This window comes from Sus scrofa, chromosome 1 (genome assembly GCF_054392235.1).
Source record: "Sus scrofa isolate SSC_HxYL_T2T_F1_AM1 chromosome 1, Sscrofa_HxYL_maternal_Yorkshire_Landrace_v2.0, whole genome shotgun sequence".
Taxonomy (NCBI): Eukaryota; Metazoa; Chordata; class Mammalia; order Artiodactyla; family Suidae; genus Sus; species Sus scrofa.
Genome location: NC_139383.1, coordinates 87,375,335 through 87,390,027, shown reverse-complemented (window position 1 = coordinate 87,390,027; position 14,693 = coordinate 87,375,335). Strand labels below are relative to the sequence as shown.

The 14,693-nt window shown below is 33.9% G+C and overlaps 1 protein-coding gene across 7 annotated transcripts in view; it reads right to left on the bottom strand.

Moving 5' to 3' along the window:
* The window catches only part of PHIP (pleckstrin homology domain interacting protein), a 130,528-nt gene that overhangs the window by 57,530 nt on the left and 58,305 nt on the right, over positions 1 to 14,693 (bottom strand). For all 7 annotated transcript variants that reach the window (XR_014807727.1, XM_021092177.2, XM_021092190.2 and 4 more), the window contains 5 exons: positions 14,224 to 14,324; positions 14,065 to 14,105; positions 13,281 to 13,379; positions 12,048 to 12,201; positions 11,480 to 11,614 (listed from right to left, as the gene is read on the bottom strand). Coding sequence is in view for 6 of the 7 variants with exons in the window: in XM_021092177.2 (XP_020947836.1) it covers positions 11,480 to 11,614; positions 12,048 to 12,201; positions 13,281 to 13,379; positions 14,065 to 14,105; positions 14,224 to 14,324 (530 nt within the window). In the remaining variant the exon portion in view is untranslated. The remainder of the gene's footprint in view (positions 1 to 11,479; positions 11,615 to 12,047; positions 12,202 to 13,280; positions 13,380 to 14,064; positions 14,106 to 14,223; positions 14,325 to 14,693) is intronic.

The window sequence follows — 14,693 nt, the reverse complement described above, 5'->3', positions numbered from 1 at the left end:
TGTACAGCTCACCAAGAACAGAAGTAAAATGAGAATTTAGAAGGATAGTTGATTTCTCAAGGAAGGTTTGCATTTTGGTTAAAAGAATGTTACTCTAAAAGGAAGGGCTCTGCCTAAGAAGTTTATATAATACCACAAATGGGAGTGCCTCAAAAAGAAAACTAGTTTTCCCTTTGGATTGCTGAAAAGAAGAAATGAGCACACTAGTGTTTATTAATGCTGTTTTGAATGGTGAAAATAATGGAAAAGAAATAAGAATAACTTTCCTTAAAATTTAATCATATGAAAGAAAACTGGTAGAGTAATCTAATGTTTAGTACACTTAAAGACTGACCATAAAAACAAGAAAATGAGTAAGTGAAACAGGATCATTTCTCAGTTGTGAAGAAAGTTGGAGGATAAGATAATAGGAAGGAAACTGATTCCAAGTCTACTTTAAAGCTATTCAAAAACGCAAAAGAATAGAACTGCTTCTCCAGGTTAACACAGCATTAGTAGCTATATAGCTTCGGATTTTCTAAAAAGGAAAGACTACACATAGAAATGTCAGGATTCACATCTCTATTTTTTTTGTGTGTTTTCTAGGCAAATATAAAGTTACATAAATTGTTATAAATAAATAACTGATCACATGAACGAAGTTTACCTCTAAATAAAATTTTACATAAAAATCTCAAGATCAAAAACTTGGGGGGCAGGGAGAGTGGTGGTGAGGATTAATCAACCCTATACCCAAGTTATCTACTAACCAATGTTGTCACAATTACAGTTAGTAGAAGATCTTTAATAGAATATTTGAGAGAGGTAGAATTTTTAAAGCTCTAAAAAAGCAAAGAAAAAAATAGCAATCCTACCGAAAATCATTGTGTTTCCTATATAGTAACATGCCACTGTGAATATGGCAGGATGGTACCAATTTTCTTGATACAGGTCATCTTTATAACCCCAAAATGACTTTTTTTTTTTTCTTTTTGGTTGTGCCCATAGCCTGTGGAAGTTCCCAGGCCAGAGATCAAACCCAAGCCTCAGCAGTGATAACACTGAATTGTTAAGCCACCAAGCCACCAGGAAACTCCAAAAATGACTAAAAGTGTATTTCAAAAGTACATTATTTGCAGTAACTATGCATTAAAGAAAACACTGGATCTATTTTACTTATGAACCAATTAGAAAATGTACCCATAACCTTATTATTTAAAATGCCAAACTTATCGTTAGAAAAAGCTCCTCAGACAATAAATAAAAAATGCTAAGCTTTCCAATTGATACAAAGTGGGAAAATATTTTATTTTCCTATGTAACTAAATATACCCCAGCTATTTTTATGACTTATGCTATGATTAATCAATCAAAAAAAAAAAAAAAGGTTAGGAGTTCCCGTCGTGGCTCAGTGGTTAACGAATCTGACTAGGAACCATGAGGTTGCTGTTTCGGTCCCTGCCCTTGCTCAGTGGGTTAACGATCCGGTGTTGCTGTGAGCTGTGGTGTAGGTTGCAGATGCGGCTCGGATCCCACGTTGCTGTGGCTCTGGCATAGGCCGGAGGCTACAGCTCCGATTTGACCCCTAGCCTGGGAACCTCCACATGCCACGGGAGTGGCCCAAGGAACAGCAAAAAGACAAAAAAAAAAAAAAAAAAAAAAAAAGAGGTTAAATATTCTCTCTGAAATAGATTTTATCCTCTTAAACCAGGGTCAGAATATTTACGATTAAGAATTCTTAAAAAGGAGTTCCCATTGTGGCACAGCAGAAGAGAACCCAACTAGTATCCATGAGGATACAAGTTTGATCCCTGGCCTCACGCAGTGGGTCGGGAATCTGGCATTGCCATGAGCTGTGGTGCAGGTCACAGACCCGGCTCGGATCCTGTGTTGCTATGGCTGTGGTGTAGGCCAGCAGCTGTAGCTGTGATTCAAACCCTAGCCTGGGAACCTCCATATGCTACAAGTCAGGTGCAGCCCTAAAAAATAAACAAACAAAAAAAAATAATAATAACAATAATTCTTAAAAAATAATGAAGGCCCTATTTGAATATGCATGTATTACTAGAAAGCAATGAGGCTTACATTCAAAAAGTCAAAGAAAGAAAATATTCTTTCTATTCACATTAAAGTTATATGAACCTATACTGTAGATCAACTATAGTTCAATTAAAAGAATATTTAGCAGTTCCTGCTGTGGCAGAGTGGGTTAAGAATCCAACTATAGCTGCTACGGTCCCTGTACAGGTGCAAGTTCTACTCCTGGCCTGGCAATGTGTATTAAAGGATCCAGCATTGCCACAGCTGGGGCATAGGTCGCAGCTGTGACTTGGATTCAATCACTGGTGTAAGAACTTCCATATGTCATGGGTGTGGCCATAAAAATACACATATATTATTATTAAGTTATATGAACCTATCATAAAATTAAATGTACTTCTCAGTAAGAGAACAAGTCAACATAAAATTTAAGAATGTATGTAACTTTTGCTGGAACTTAGAGCATGCTCCAGTAAGTTTAAAAACAGAAGGAAAAGAATAATATCAAACAAGCAAATTTTAAATAAACTATTCTCCTAATAAAATGAAGTATGCTTGCTGAACATTATTTGGGATGTATATAAACCAAGACCACATAGTCAAACTCACACTTGTTAAATCACAGTAAGGAAAGCTGAGAAAGTCTATGAGAAAATATTTACCAGCAAGTACAAAAACTTCAAGAAGAATACTTTAAAGGAAATTTAAAAATATATTCGGCGATTATGATAAAGTTATTTTGTTTTTTAGAGAGAAAAAAAAAAAGACCAGAGAAGTTAAAATAATGACTCCTTTGTGGGAAAATTCTCATAATGACTAAAGAATTCCAGAAATACTCCCAAGAAATGAGCAGCACAATCTTGTTAGTTTAAAAGTTGACACTAAACTTGGAAAAAATTAAATCAATACAAAAACTTATGAATTAGGAGCTTTGATGAAAACAGAACTGTCATATTTAATGAAGAATACCAGTACCTTTTCCAAGGCAGAATACAATCTACAGCTTCTAATATAATTTTTGTGACGTAGAAAGATTAAAGGAGACAGAAGAGTGAGGCCTAAGACTGAAGAGGACTCTCCTCTAGTAATGGGTAAATCACTTAATATCTCTGGAAAACGACAGAGATAATTTAAATGATCACTAGGAGGCCTACTGACTTCTAAAATCCCAGGACCTAATATTCAGGAAAGCTTTTTGGAAGAAGTGGATAGTCTGGAAATAAGGTATGCTAAAAGCACCAAAATGCAGACTAATGACATCAATCATGAGGAACAGTATTCAATACTTTTAGAAAAACCCAACAAAAATCAAGAAGGTTAAAAATATATGCTTTCTTAGGCAGCATCCTCCTTTTACGGAATTATTCCAAGTTTATAACCAGGATTAATTTTGGGGTCTCATTCATTTCTTAAAACATAGCATCAATTAGAAGTGAGTATCTTACTCAGAAAATATAATTTTAAATTATGAACCTTTTAAAATATGCCAGTAATTTTATAAGACAGATTCATATCCCAAGGATGGAAGAGCTGAGAAACTAAATTTATGCTAAGATCTACCCTTAGAAAGTCCTTCCTTACATATAAAGAACCTTTAGGGCTTATCAACCTGGAACAGGGGGTGGGGATAACTTAATTAAAATGTACACCAAATACCGGAGACAGATACTATCATATCTATAAATGTTTTTGCCACCTTCTAATTACTACTATAGTTATATGTAAACAAAGAATATATCCTTTTTTTTTTTTTTTTTTTTTTTTTTTTTGGTCTTTTTTTGCCTTCCTAGGGCCGCTTCCCACAGCACATGGAGGTTCCCAGGCTAGGGGTCTAATCAGAGCTGTAGCCACTGGCCTATGCCAGAGACACAGCAACGCGGGATCCGAGCCACGTCTGCGACCCACACCACAGCTCATGCCAACGGCGGATCCTTAACCCACTGAGCAAGGCCAGGGATCAAACCCGCAACCTCATGGTTCCTAGTCGGATTCGTTAACCACTGAGCCATGACAGGAACTCCAGGAAAAATATATCTTAAGGGAAGCTATCCATACTCCAACAGTCCAGGCTTCATTAAATTACTTTAAATACTTTAATACTGAAAATTCTTTAATTAATGGAAACATTATTACCTATGATTTAAAGACAGCTACTTAAAATAAGTGTGTCAAGATAAATAAGTTTTTTTGTTTTGTTTTTTGGTCTTTTTGCCTTTTCTAGGGCCACACCCACAGCATAAGGAGGTTCCTAAGCTAGGGGTCTAATCGGAGCTGTAGCCCAGGCCAGAGCCACAGCAGTGTGGGATCCAAGCCATGTCTGCAACGTACACCACAGCTCATGGCTACACCGAATCCTTAACCCACCGAGCGAGGCCAGGGATCGAACCCGTGACCTCATGGTTCCTAGTCAGATTCGTTAACCACTGAGCCACAAAAGGAACTCCCAAGATACATAAGTTTATTTAAAAAAGGAAACCACTGTAATTGGCTTGATAAAACCACTAGGCATACAAAAAGGATTGTGAAGAATCAGCTCTTATGTTCATCCAAAGAAAAATATATTACCAAAAAAAAAAAAAATAACTCATCTTTAAAATAAACAGCACTTTGTTTTACACATTCTGCTTTCTTTGAGGAAAGTAGTACTATTAATCAAGTCCTCCTTGAAATTTCTCCTATGGCCTCTCTGACATAATAACAGCATAGTGTCTTCCTAACACACTTTCTAGAAATCATGATCTCTTCTCCACTCTGCTAAAAGTGAGTAAAGGTGACTCCTGGAATAATGAGGGGTTAGGGCCACCAAACCTCTGCACAAATAGCCCTCTCTATACACACAGTTCCTCTGTATCCATGGTTTGGAGCCGTGGATCCAGCCAACTGAGACTTGGTATAACTGTGGTATTTACTACTGAAAAAATCTGCACGTAAGTAGGCCTGCATATTTCAAATCCATGTTGTTCAAGGGTCAAATATACTTCTAAAAGTTTATAGTTTTAAGTCCTATACACTGCCTTCTCTTGCTCCATGAGGAGAGGTGAGACTCCACTTCCTTCTCTCTACTCCTACCCTCTCCTCATAGTGTATCTCTTAAGTGCTGTCTGGCCATTTCCACAAAGGTAGTCTACCATTATGTCACAAAAATATATATAACCTATCCACTTTCATATCTGAAATACTACCACCGGCAATCACATTATTTTTCTCAAGCTTCTGGAATATAAAGTAATTTACCAAAACCCCAATATGTTAACTACTATTTATGCTTACAAGTAATTTGAGGCCACCCACAAGACACCTCAATCTATGCTTTCCATTTTATCACTCATTTTTCAAAATCTCTTCCAGAAAATCTTCCTGAATTACTCTATGAACATGTCTTAATATTTCTTATTTGGCTGTGTATGTAACATTCCTTGTAAAGTTATCTTTTTTCTGACTTAATTCTTATTTATCTCCCAATGCATAATTCCAATTCAACCTCCTCTGACCATCCAACCTGAAGTGATCCTTACATCTTTAGATATAGCAATTTTCTTTTCTCATATGTCATGCTACCAGTTCAAACTATTCATCAATACTTATCTTTTCAGGTGTATTTTATCCCAACTTAACTGTAAGCTAGATTAAAAAAAAAAAAAAAAAACCAATCTCACTCTTACCACATTTTATCCTTAAGTATAAAATAAGCACTCGAATATTACTAATCAAAAGTTTTCACCTGTATGTTTACATTTTGTAGTTTTACATACTTTCCTTTATAACCATCAAATCTCAAATATCTCTGTAATAGCGACTGATGGAACGTGTCAAAGAATTACTACATAAAAGTAATTCACCAAACATACTATAGTATGACAAGCTAGAGAGATAAACTCACATTCATGGTAACAAATTTTTTTTAAGGGCCACATCTGTAGCATATGTTTCCAGGCTAGGGGCTAAATCAGAGCTGCAGCTGCCCGACTACACCACAGTCACAGGAACACCAGATCTGAGCTGCATCTGTTACTACACCACAGCTCAAGACAATGCCAGATCCTTAACCCACTGAGAGAGGCCAGGGATCAAACTTACACCCTCATGGTTACTAGTCAGGTTTGGTACCACTGACCTATGATGGGAACTCCCATGGTAACAAATTTTAAGATATGTTTTTTGATACCAAGATATAGGTAAAAAAGAGACAGACAGAATCTAAAGAACTCCAGAAACCTGAAAGAAAATAACAATAACTAAAGTTTATAATCAGAAGATTGAAGCTATGGTCTCACCCAGAGAGGACTAGAAGCATCAAATAACCCTTTTAACAAACAGAGTACAGGTATATGACATCTTGTTAGATGATGACAGACAGGTAATGGGATAAAAGGGAGGAAGAAAGGCAGAGGGAGGAAGGAGAGAGAGGAAAAAAGAAAAAAAGAAAGAGAAAGAAAGGAACAAAGAAGAGAAAGAAGAATCTTGATATCTTGATTTATAAGAGAACATGATATGAGATTTACTTATCTTGAGCTCCTCTTTCTCCCTTTCCTAGATATATACAGCTACAATTGTCCAAAACTAAAATAAAGGTCACACTGAGAACATGTTAATGTCAGAAGTATGCAATGTGCAAAAATTCTGAGTGGTGGATTGGCAGCCTCTGCTTGTTTGGAACGTTGCAAGGAGAAATATATTGTTCTGGATTAGTGGACACTGGAACATTTTTAAAAAAATCTCTTAAGTAAAAGAAAGGTTAACAATTATAAAAATAAAGAAAATTTAATTAAATAAATAAAAATTGTTATTTGGAATTTACCCACAAAACAACAAAAGCAAAGCAAAAATCAAATTCAGTAAAATCGCTTTCTAGCCAGTGACACTGTACTTTTCAATTAAAATCAAAACCAGGCAAAAGGCAACAAACTATAGCTTTGAATAACATCACAGAAATAGAAAGATATGGAGAGAAAGAGAGAGACAGACATAGACACGGCTAGAACAACAGAAACAGAGAAAAGAGAGCAGAAAAGATAAAGCTAAAGTGCCAGAGACTACTAATGCCAGGAAGGCTACCACTGTGGAGTCTGCAAAACCCTCTCCAAACATCTTTTATTTACCATGTAATAATCAGATGACCTAGTACCAAGACATTTTAAAATCTCTTTGCATATCTTTTCAACTAATTTAATATTCATTTAGTTAGACTTGTAGTGAAAACTTAGCTGTATGGTGATAATTTCAAGGGAGAGAAAGGTTATAAAACAACTCTGTACGTAGGAACATTTATGGTTGTATTAAACTTTTAAACTTGTCTACCTGTTTTGGGGAATGGGGAATATTATGTAATCCCTCAACTTCAGTTTAGAGAGTTTACACACATTTTCAAGCTATTACAGGTAATTTATTTGCCTCTTAGCATTTAATAGGAGTTTAGAGCCTTTTATCTGAGTTTAGAACAACTCTTGTCAAACAAGGTACAGGGATATTTAGAAAACATGGGCTTAGTCAACTATAAACAAACAGTTTGAAATACTCTAAATATACACTATCAGCCTTCAATGAAATATCCCCAGACTTTACTTTCATCCTGAATACTCAAGTTACATAGGATCTGTTCAAGCTGAAACACTGACAAAAGACAAATGCAAAGCTTAAGACCCAGAATTTTTTTTTAAGTATAAAGATGTCTTATGTTTTCAGATTCTCTTTTAAGAGGAAAGCTAGCAATAAAAATGAGGAATGTAACCCCATCAGTTTTCCTAGACAATATTACCACCAAGTTGATAATCTATAAGATTCTGAAATGAAATAAATTAGAGGGTTATGTACAGATACAAGGAATTAAATATCTTTATCTCAATTCTCAATCTTAAATCTATTAATCCACTTCAGATTTAGGTGGGCCTAAAATAAAAAAGAAAAAGATTTTAAAAATTGTGTTTGATACAAAAAAAAAAAAAAAAAAGAATATTATCCAATGATGACTATCAGGTGCAGTACTAAAATACTGATGTTTCATAATATTTTAAAGTTTATTAATTTTATTGGTAAATTTATTAAAATGTAATTACTATATATCAAATATGGGTTTTTAAAAATTTCAATGTTTCACTTTTGAAAATTTTAAAGCTATAGGATTTTTCACTCTTTCTAAAAGTTTTAAAGATTTTTAATTCTGTAATAGGTAAGAAAAGTGCGGTAAAATGCTGATTAATACAAAATAATTATTTGTCACATGACTTTATTCCCTTTTAGAAAGGTATAAACTTCAAGGAAAAAAATTCAATTATCATAAAAAGAGAGACGAATATTAAAGCAGTATTCTCAAGATATACTTAATAAAAAGCTGTATTTTTAATAAAAACCTGTATTTTTAAGAATTTGTATATAAAAATTTTTTTCTTTTAAAGGTATGGTTTGCATTCCTTATTTTCTGGCCATAGATTTAATGGTGAATTTACTTACAAGCTGTGATTTTAGAACTCACATTAAGTATTACTTAATCTTAATACTTTGTGTAAACTTTTACAATTTCTAGTATAAAAAATGGGGTATATTAACACTAGAATTACTAATCCTTAAGTCATTTGAAGGAATATAACTAGTGCCTCTATATGGTGCTCAGAAAACATTTAAATCGAACATATGATTACCAGGACAATTTGATATCATGGATTGAATTTGTACTTGTTCAACTTTTATGTTATTTTAGTAACTCAGAAACTTACTGATTAGCTATACACAGCCAAATGGTTATAACTATGGGCAAAACCCAATATTCATGACAGGGAACAGTGAACAAAAGCTTCTACTTTTCTCTCAAATGGTTTTTATTCTCTTAATAGCAATGCTGGATGCTTAATCTTCTGTGTTTAGATTTAAAAAAAAAATGAAATGAACAAAGGCGTGAAGAACAAAAAGTAGGGCACTTAGATAACTTGCACACTGAGATAGATTTTTAAAAAATCATCAAACTAAATCATAAGATCTCAAAAGATCTATTCAAAATTAGTATTATTTTGGAAACATTTTCCTCCTGGACATATCACTAACTGGATATAGCTGAAAGTCAGCTGTGTAGTGACCAACCATAACTGAGGTAGCATTAAGAACACATTAGCAATGGACAAAATACATGGGTTTAAACCCCAAGTGTCCATATGACAGCTTTGTGACCTAGGCAGAGCTGGGTAAAGTACTTCATCTATATATGGTTTCTCCATTCAGAGCCAGTAACAATGAAATCTACCTGATTACATTACAAGGTTTTCATGAGACCCAAATGAAGTATTACATATTTTGAAAGTAGAAGAATTTTGGAAGTTATTATGTATTTTGAAAGTAGAAGTATTTTGGAAGTTATTAAAAATCATGCAAAAAATTAAAGGAAGTATCTGTACTTTAATGAGATGGGGATAGCTCATGGTCTAGTTTTTTAAATGCAAGATATATTTTTAGTCCTCTTTATTCTATGTTTTGTTTTTCTCACAGTTTGAAGATTCTATAGATACCACACAAATCTACTTATTATATAAATGTGTTTCTTACACTCTTCAAAGACTTCTCTCTCTTATTCATAGAAAGAGCAGGAAAAAAATCTTTATCTAAAACTCTTATTAAATAAATAATAATCTTTAAGGTATTAATGCAACTAATCCCTCACCTAATTTCAAAGAGCATACAATATAATATGGCTGACCTCTACCCCTGATTCCATCACTAATATGTAATGGTCTAAGAGCAAATCACTTCAATCTCAAGGTGCTGTAATATTACATCTACTGACAATGTGAAATATTAGTGTGATCGACTTACCTAATAAGGAACAATTCACCTTTATAACTTAGGTGAAAGCAATATTCAGGTATGAGACAAAACTTTCCCTCTAAATACTTTACTAGTACATCAATGACTTTTAAAAATATGAAACTAACATGTTAGCCCTCAAGTTGTTTTCTTTTGAAGCTATAAAGGCAAACTGACATATGACTTATTTCCTTATTCAGTAGAGATGTTCCAAAGAGGAGCAAATCAGAAACACAAGGACAGAAAAAGAGAAAAGAAAAAATTCTTTACCAGCATATATAAGGATTTACTTTTGAAAAATTCTCCTCTATCCACATAATCACTAAGGAAATCCATCTGTCACTAACAATTACTTTCCTAATAGTTAACACTGTCTTTTCAGAAAAGCAAGAATTCGACCAATCTTATGTCTTACCTTATGTACACTAAGGTATATATCAACAACAGGTAAAATTCTTTCACTAAAAAAATTACTTTTATATTCAGCTTACTTACTATATGGAAGTAGCTTTACAATAACAATCAAGCATAGTGTCACTTTTATGAAAATTTTCATAAGCCGTTATATTTCAAAAATGACTTTACAAAATAGATTTTTTTTGGAAAACAATTCTAACCACACACTATTAATTGTACTGCCTTATGATTTATTACTAGAGGTTTTTATAATTGATTTTTGAAAAAATTTAAACATTCTGAAATAGCAGAAGCACATGCCTTCCTTTTTCTTTGTTGAAAAGCATCCCTGATATGGAGGAAGTAGACTAAAAAAAATTTGACTAGATACACAAAAGCAGCATTTCAGGAGCACTTTTTCCTTCATACAGTAGCTAAAGGAGTGGCACCACAAGCTGTTATGTGATATTAAACTACTGCAATTGAAATTCTCAGTAAAATATGCTAAAAATCTATTTAAGAAACAAAATGTAGAGGGAAAAGGACTTAAATCCAAATAAATATTTAACATACAAAAACTTGAGAAAAGCCAAAGACTCCTTATTTCTTCGGCTTTAATTTTTTTTTTTTTTGTCTTTTTAGGGCTGCACCCATGGCATGGAAGCTCCCAGGCTAGGGGTCAAGTTGGAGCTGCAGCTGTCAGCCTAAGCCACAGCCACAGCCACACAGAATCAGAGCCGTGTCTGTGACCTGCACCATGGCTCACAGCAATGCTGGATCCTTAATCCACTGAGCGAGGCCAGGGATCAAACCCGTGTCCTCATGGATACTAGTCAGATTTGTTTCCCCTGAGCCATGATGGGAACTCCCTCTTTGGCTTTAATTTTAAAATGGCTCTATTTGAATCAAATTCTGTTGCACTAAGACTGCTAATGAAATACAATAATACAATGTAAATATTTATAATTTCTTCACATGGTTTTTGAAACATTTTGCTTTTCTATACTGTCTTTTCATACTTGTGAGTTTCTCAGTTTCACTATTAAAATTATTTTAAAAACTAAACTAGTTATCACAATACACAGGTTTTGTGTACAATTTTCTTTTAAACTTAGTATTCAAAAAAGTGTGGAATAAATAACTCTTCTTTGGAATTTAAAGTGAAAATAATGTCTGAATCAATTCCTAAATGGATTTCCTTTGTGATATGCAGGGGGCCTGTGTCAAGAACTCCCCAAATCTTTAACAGCTATAAAATGAAGAGACTGATAATTACCATATTGAAATAAGATCGAATTTTGACTCCTCTTGCCAGATCCCACACTATCACATTTCCATCATGACCAGCAGAAAAGAGAACTCTTGGATCAAAAGGGTGTGGCTCAAGAACAAATACCTCATCTTCATGACCCTGAAATATTTTTTAAGCGGCAAAGAATGATAAGTATTAAAAGATTAAAACAGAAAATTCAAACACACACCAATATAACATTTCTAAAATACGAATTTTAAGAATTATTAAAGTGGTAAAAATCTTCAGATTTATGGATATATTAATTAATAAAGCTCAGCTAATATCAACACCAGGGATTTGCTATCATTTACTGAAACCTGGGCATACATACTATTTATTTATCCAGACCTACATACTAAAAAATAGCAAGGCTCTATATTTCTAAGCCAAACCTGTTTAACTGCATTTTAAAATTATTTCCATTCTCCCACAGAGACCTACTACCCATTTAGCAAGTATGAGTTTTTAGCTAACATAAATGACTATTTTATGTATTTTATTTTACAGTCAGCTTCAGTTACACCAAATAAAAATCAATCTATTTTCTCACCATCAGGACATGAATTAGTTGACCGGTGTAAGAATTCCAAACTTTCAGAGTCATGTTATTAACTGCAGTTATAACTGTATTGTCGTGTCGATCCCATGCTACCATAGTTACTTTCATTTTTGTGATTTTATCTTCTATCCCTTGAAGGTTTTGGCTGAAAGGGATGGAGGCAGTATTTGTTTACACTGATATTATTTATTAAAATACCAGTATGACAGAAACCTAAATATATATTCTGATGGTTTATATTCATTAACAAAGATAACTAGCTATTGTTAACAGAGCAATTAAGAATAGTTTGAAACAACAAAGAACGATGGCAAAAATCATTGCATGAAGTCAGCAAAATCAGGATTCCAGCAATCCTAAGCCCTTAGTAATAGATAACCTCGAGTAAACAGCACTGGCTTTAAGTCTCTCTGGATCCAGGAAATAACTCCATGCCATGCTGCTCGCTCTCCTTCTTTTGCTGTTGCTGTCATGCCCTGCTAATAACTTATTCTGCTCTCCTACCTGAGACTACTACACACAGACACACATAGAGAAAACGGTCATTTATTAAAACCAAAATAATTACACCACAACATGTAGTATAATCTTTCTCTTGGCTGGAGAAAACCTGTGGACATACCATCCCTGTGATGCAGGGAACATTTTAATATGTTCTGCTTTCTGAAAAAACTAATAATAACTATTCTTACAGTACTATCATCTACTTAATAAAACTGAACTGAAAGAAATAATTAATGCAGCAGGTCTTCTCATAAAGGGCAAAAAGTCATTTTATAAAAATCAGTGTCAGAGCTCCCCCTGTGGCTCAGCGGATTAAGAACCCAACATAGTGTCCATGAGGATATGGGTTCAATCCCTGGCCTCGCTCAATGGTTTAAGGATCCAGTATTGCCGCAAGCTGCAACACAGGACGCAGATACAGCTTGGATCCTGTGTTGCCATGACTGTGGCCGAGGCTCCAGCTGGAGCTCCAATTCGACCCCTGGCCCAGGAACTTCCATTGCCTCAGGTAAGGCCATAAAAGGAAACATAAAATGAAATAAAATAAAACGTCTTTATCTCCAAAAGCACCTGTAGTTATTACAGAAAAGTAAACATTTTAACATGGATTATGATTTATGCTTTCACAGGCTGAGAGTTAGACCAACCTATAATAAATAAAGCTTTACAACTTTAAGTGACCTAGCTTTCCTATGTAATATTTCGAATCTGATCTCTTACCCTGCTGGACGAGTAGCCATATCCAACAGAATACTCTTCCACTCTCTTCGTTTAAATTGCCAAATACGTGCTGTCCCATCACGACTGCCACTTACAAACCTGCAAAGGAGCCCACCCCCCAAAGAAAAAAAAATTACATGAACCTTACCAAAATGCACTTTCTCTAACAGTGAAGTTTTTTAAAATGCCAAGAAAGACAGTATTCATCTTAACTTACACAGCATTCTAATATAATAGAGATTATTCTATCTTACATTGTCTGCAAATTTAAACACTTCTGAAACTTCATAAGCTTTAAAAGTTTTATGTATGTACATTCTAAAGTGCATGGCTAGGTCTCACAAGCAACATTCAAAAGTGATTCAAGGCCACTATTTACTACCTTCAAAAGAGAACTGATATTTACCAATGGAAAAATACTGACTTTCCTCTCAATATTAAAGAACTTGACTCGTTCTACTCAAGCTATAGATATACCTTTAATTTAAAACAGTATCATCAATAAACACATATCTCATTATGATACATTTCCAATCTCTACTAAAAAGGTCCCTACACTTTGAAACATATAGAAAATATATAGGGTGGATAAAAGTCCCTACTATTAAAAGTGGCCAAATAAACGACCATTATTACAGATAAAACATAAAGGTGTGTTCACATGCATGTGAAGCCTCTAGTGATTTTAAATACACATCTAATTAAAAACTGACCACAAGAATTGTCTTTATTTCATAGCTTTAAAAAGGGAATTAAATTTGACAATCAAAAATAATTATTTTACCTGTTACTAGTGTTGGAAAACTGGATACTGTCAACTTTGTCCTACATATAAACAAATGAACAAAAAAGAGGATCCTGAATATAAACTGTTAGACTTATTTAAATTGTTCTTATTTAACTCTTTTCAGGTTCTCATTTAACTCTTTTCAGGAATACTTACAGTATGAAACTCCAATTCTGATATTTTCTCTGGCTGACCTGATCCAAAAAAATAAACCCTAATGATATGATCTGTGCTTCCTGTGGCCAGAAACATTCCACCTGAGGAATAATAGCAAACATTTATAAGTAAAACATTCTATCTGAGGAGTAATAGCAAACATTTGAGTAAAACATTCTATGCCTGAGGAATAATAGCAAACATTTGAGTAAAACATTTATGAGTAAAATTTAAGAGTAAATTTCAAAATCTCTGAAAGTTAGATAATAAAGGTAAGCAACATCACAATATGTACTAAATGACTAACACTTCACTCTAAACTGATTTATATATATCCTAAGTATATAATACCTGAAATATAGGAAGACTATTTCAGTATTTATAGAAGTAAAGCTTTTTTCTATAAATGATTTCACTAAGTGGAGTTCCCATTGTGGTGCAGTGGTTAATGAATCCAACTAGGAACCATG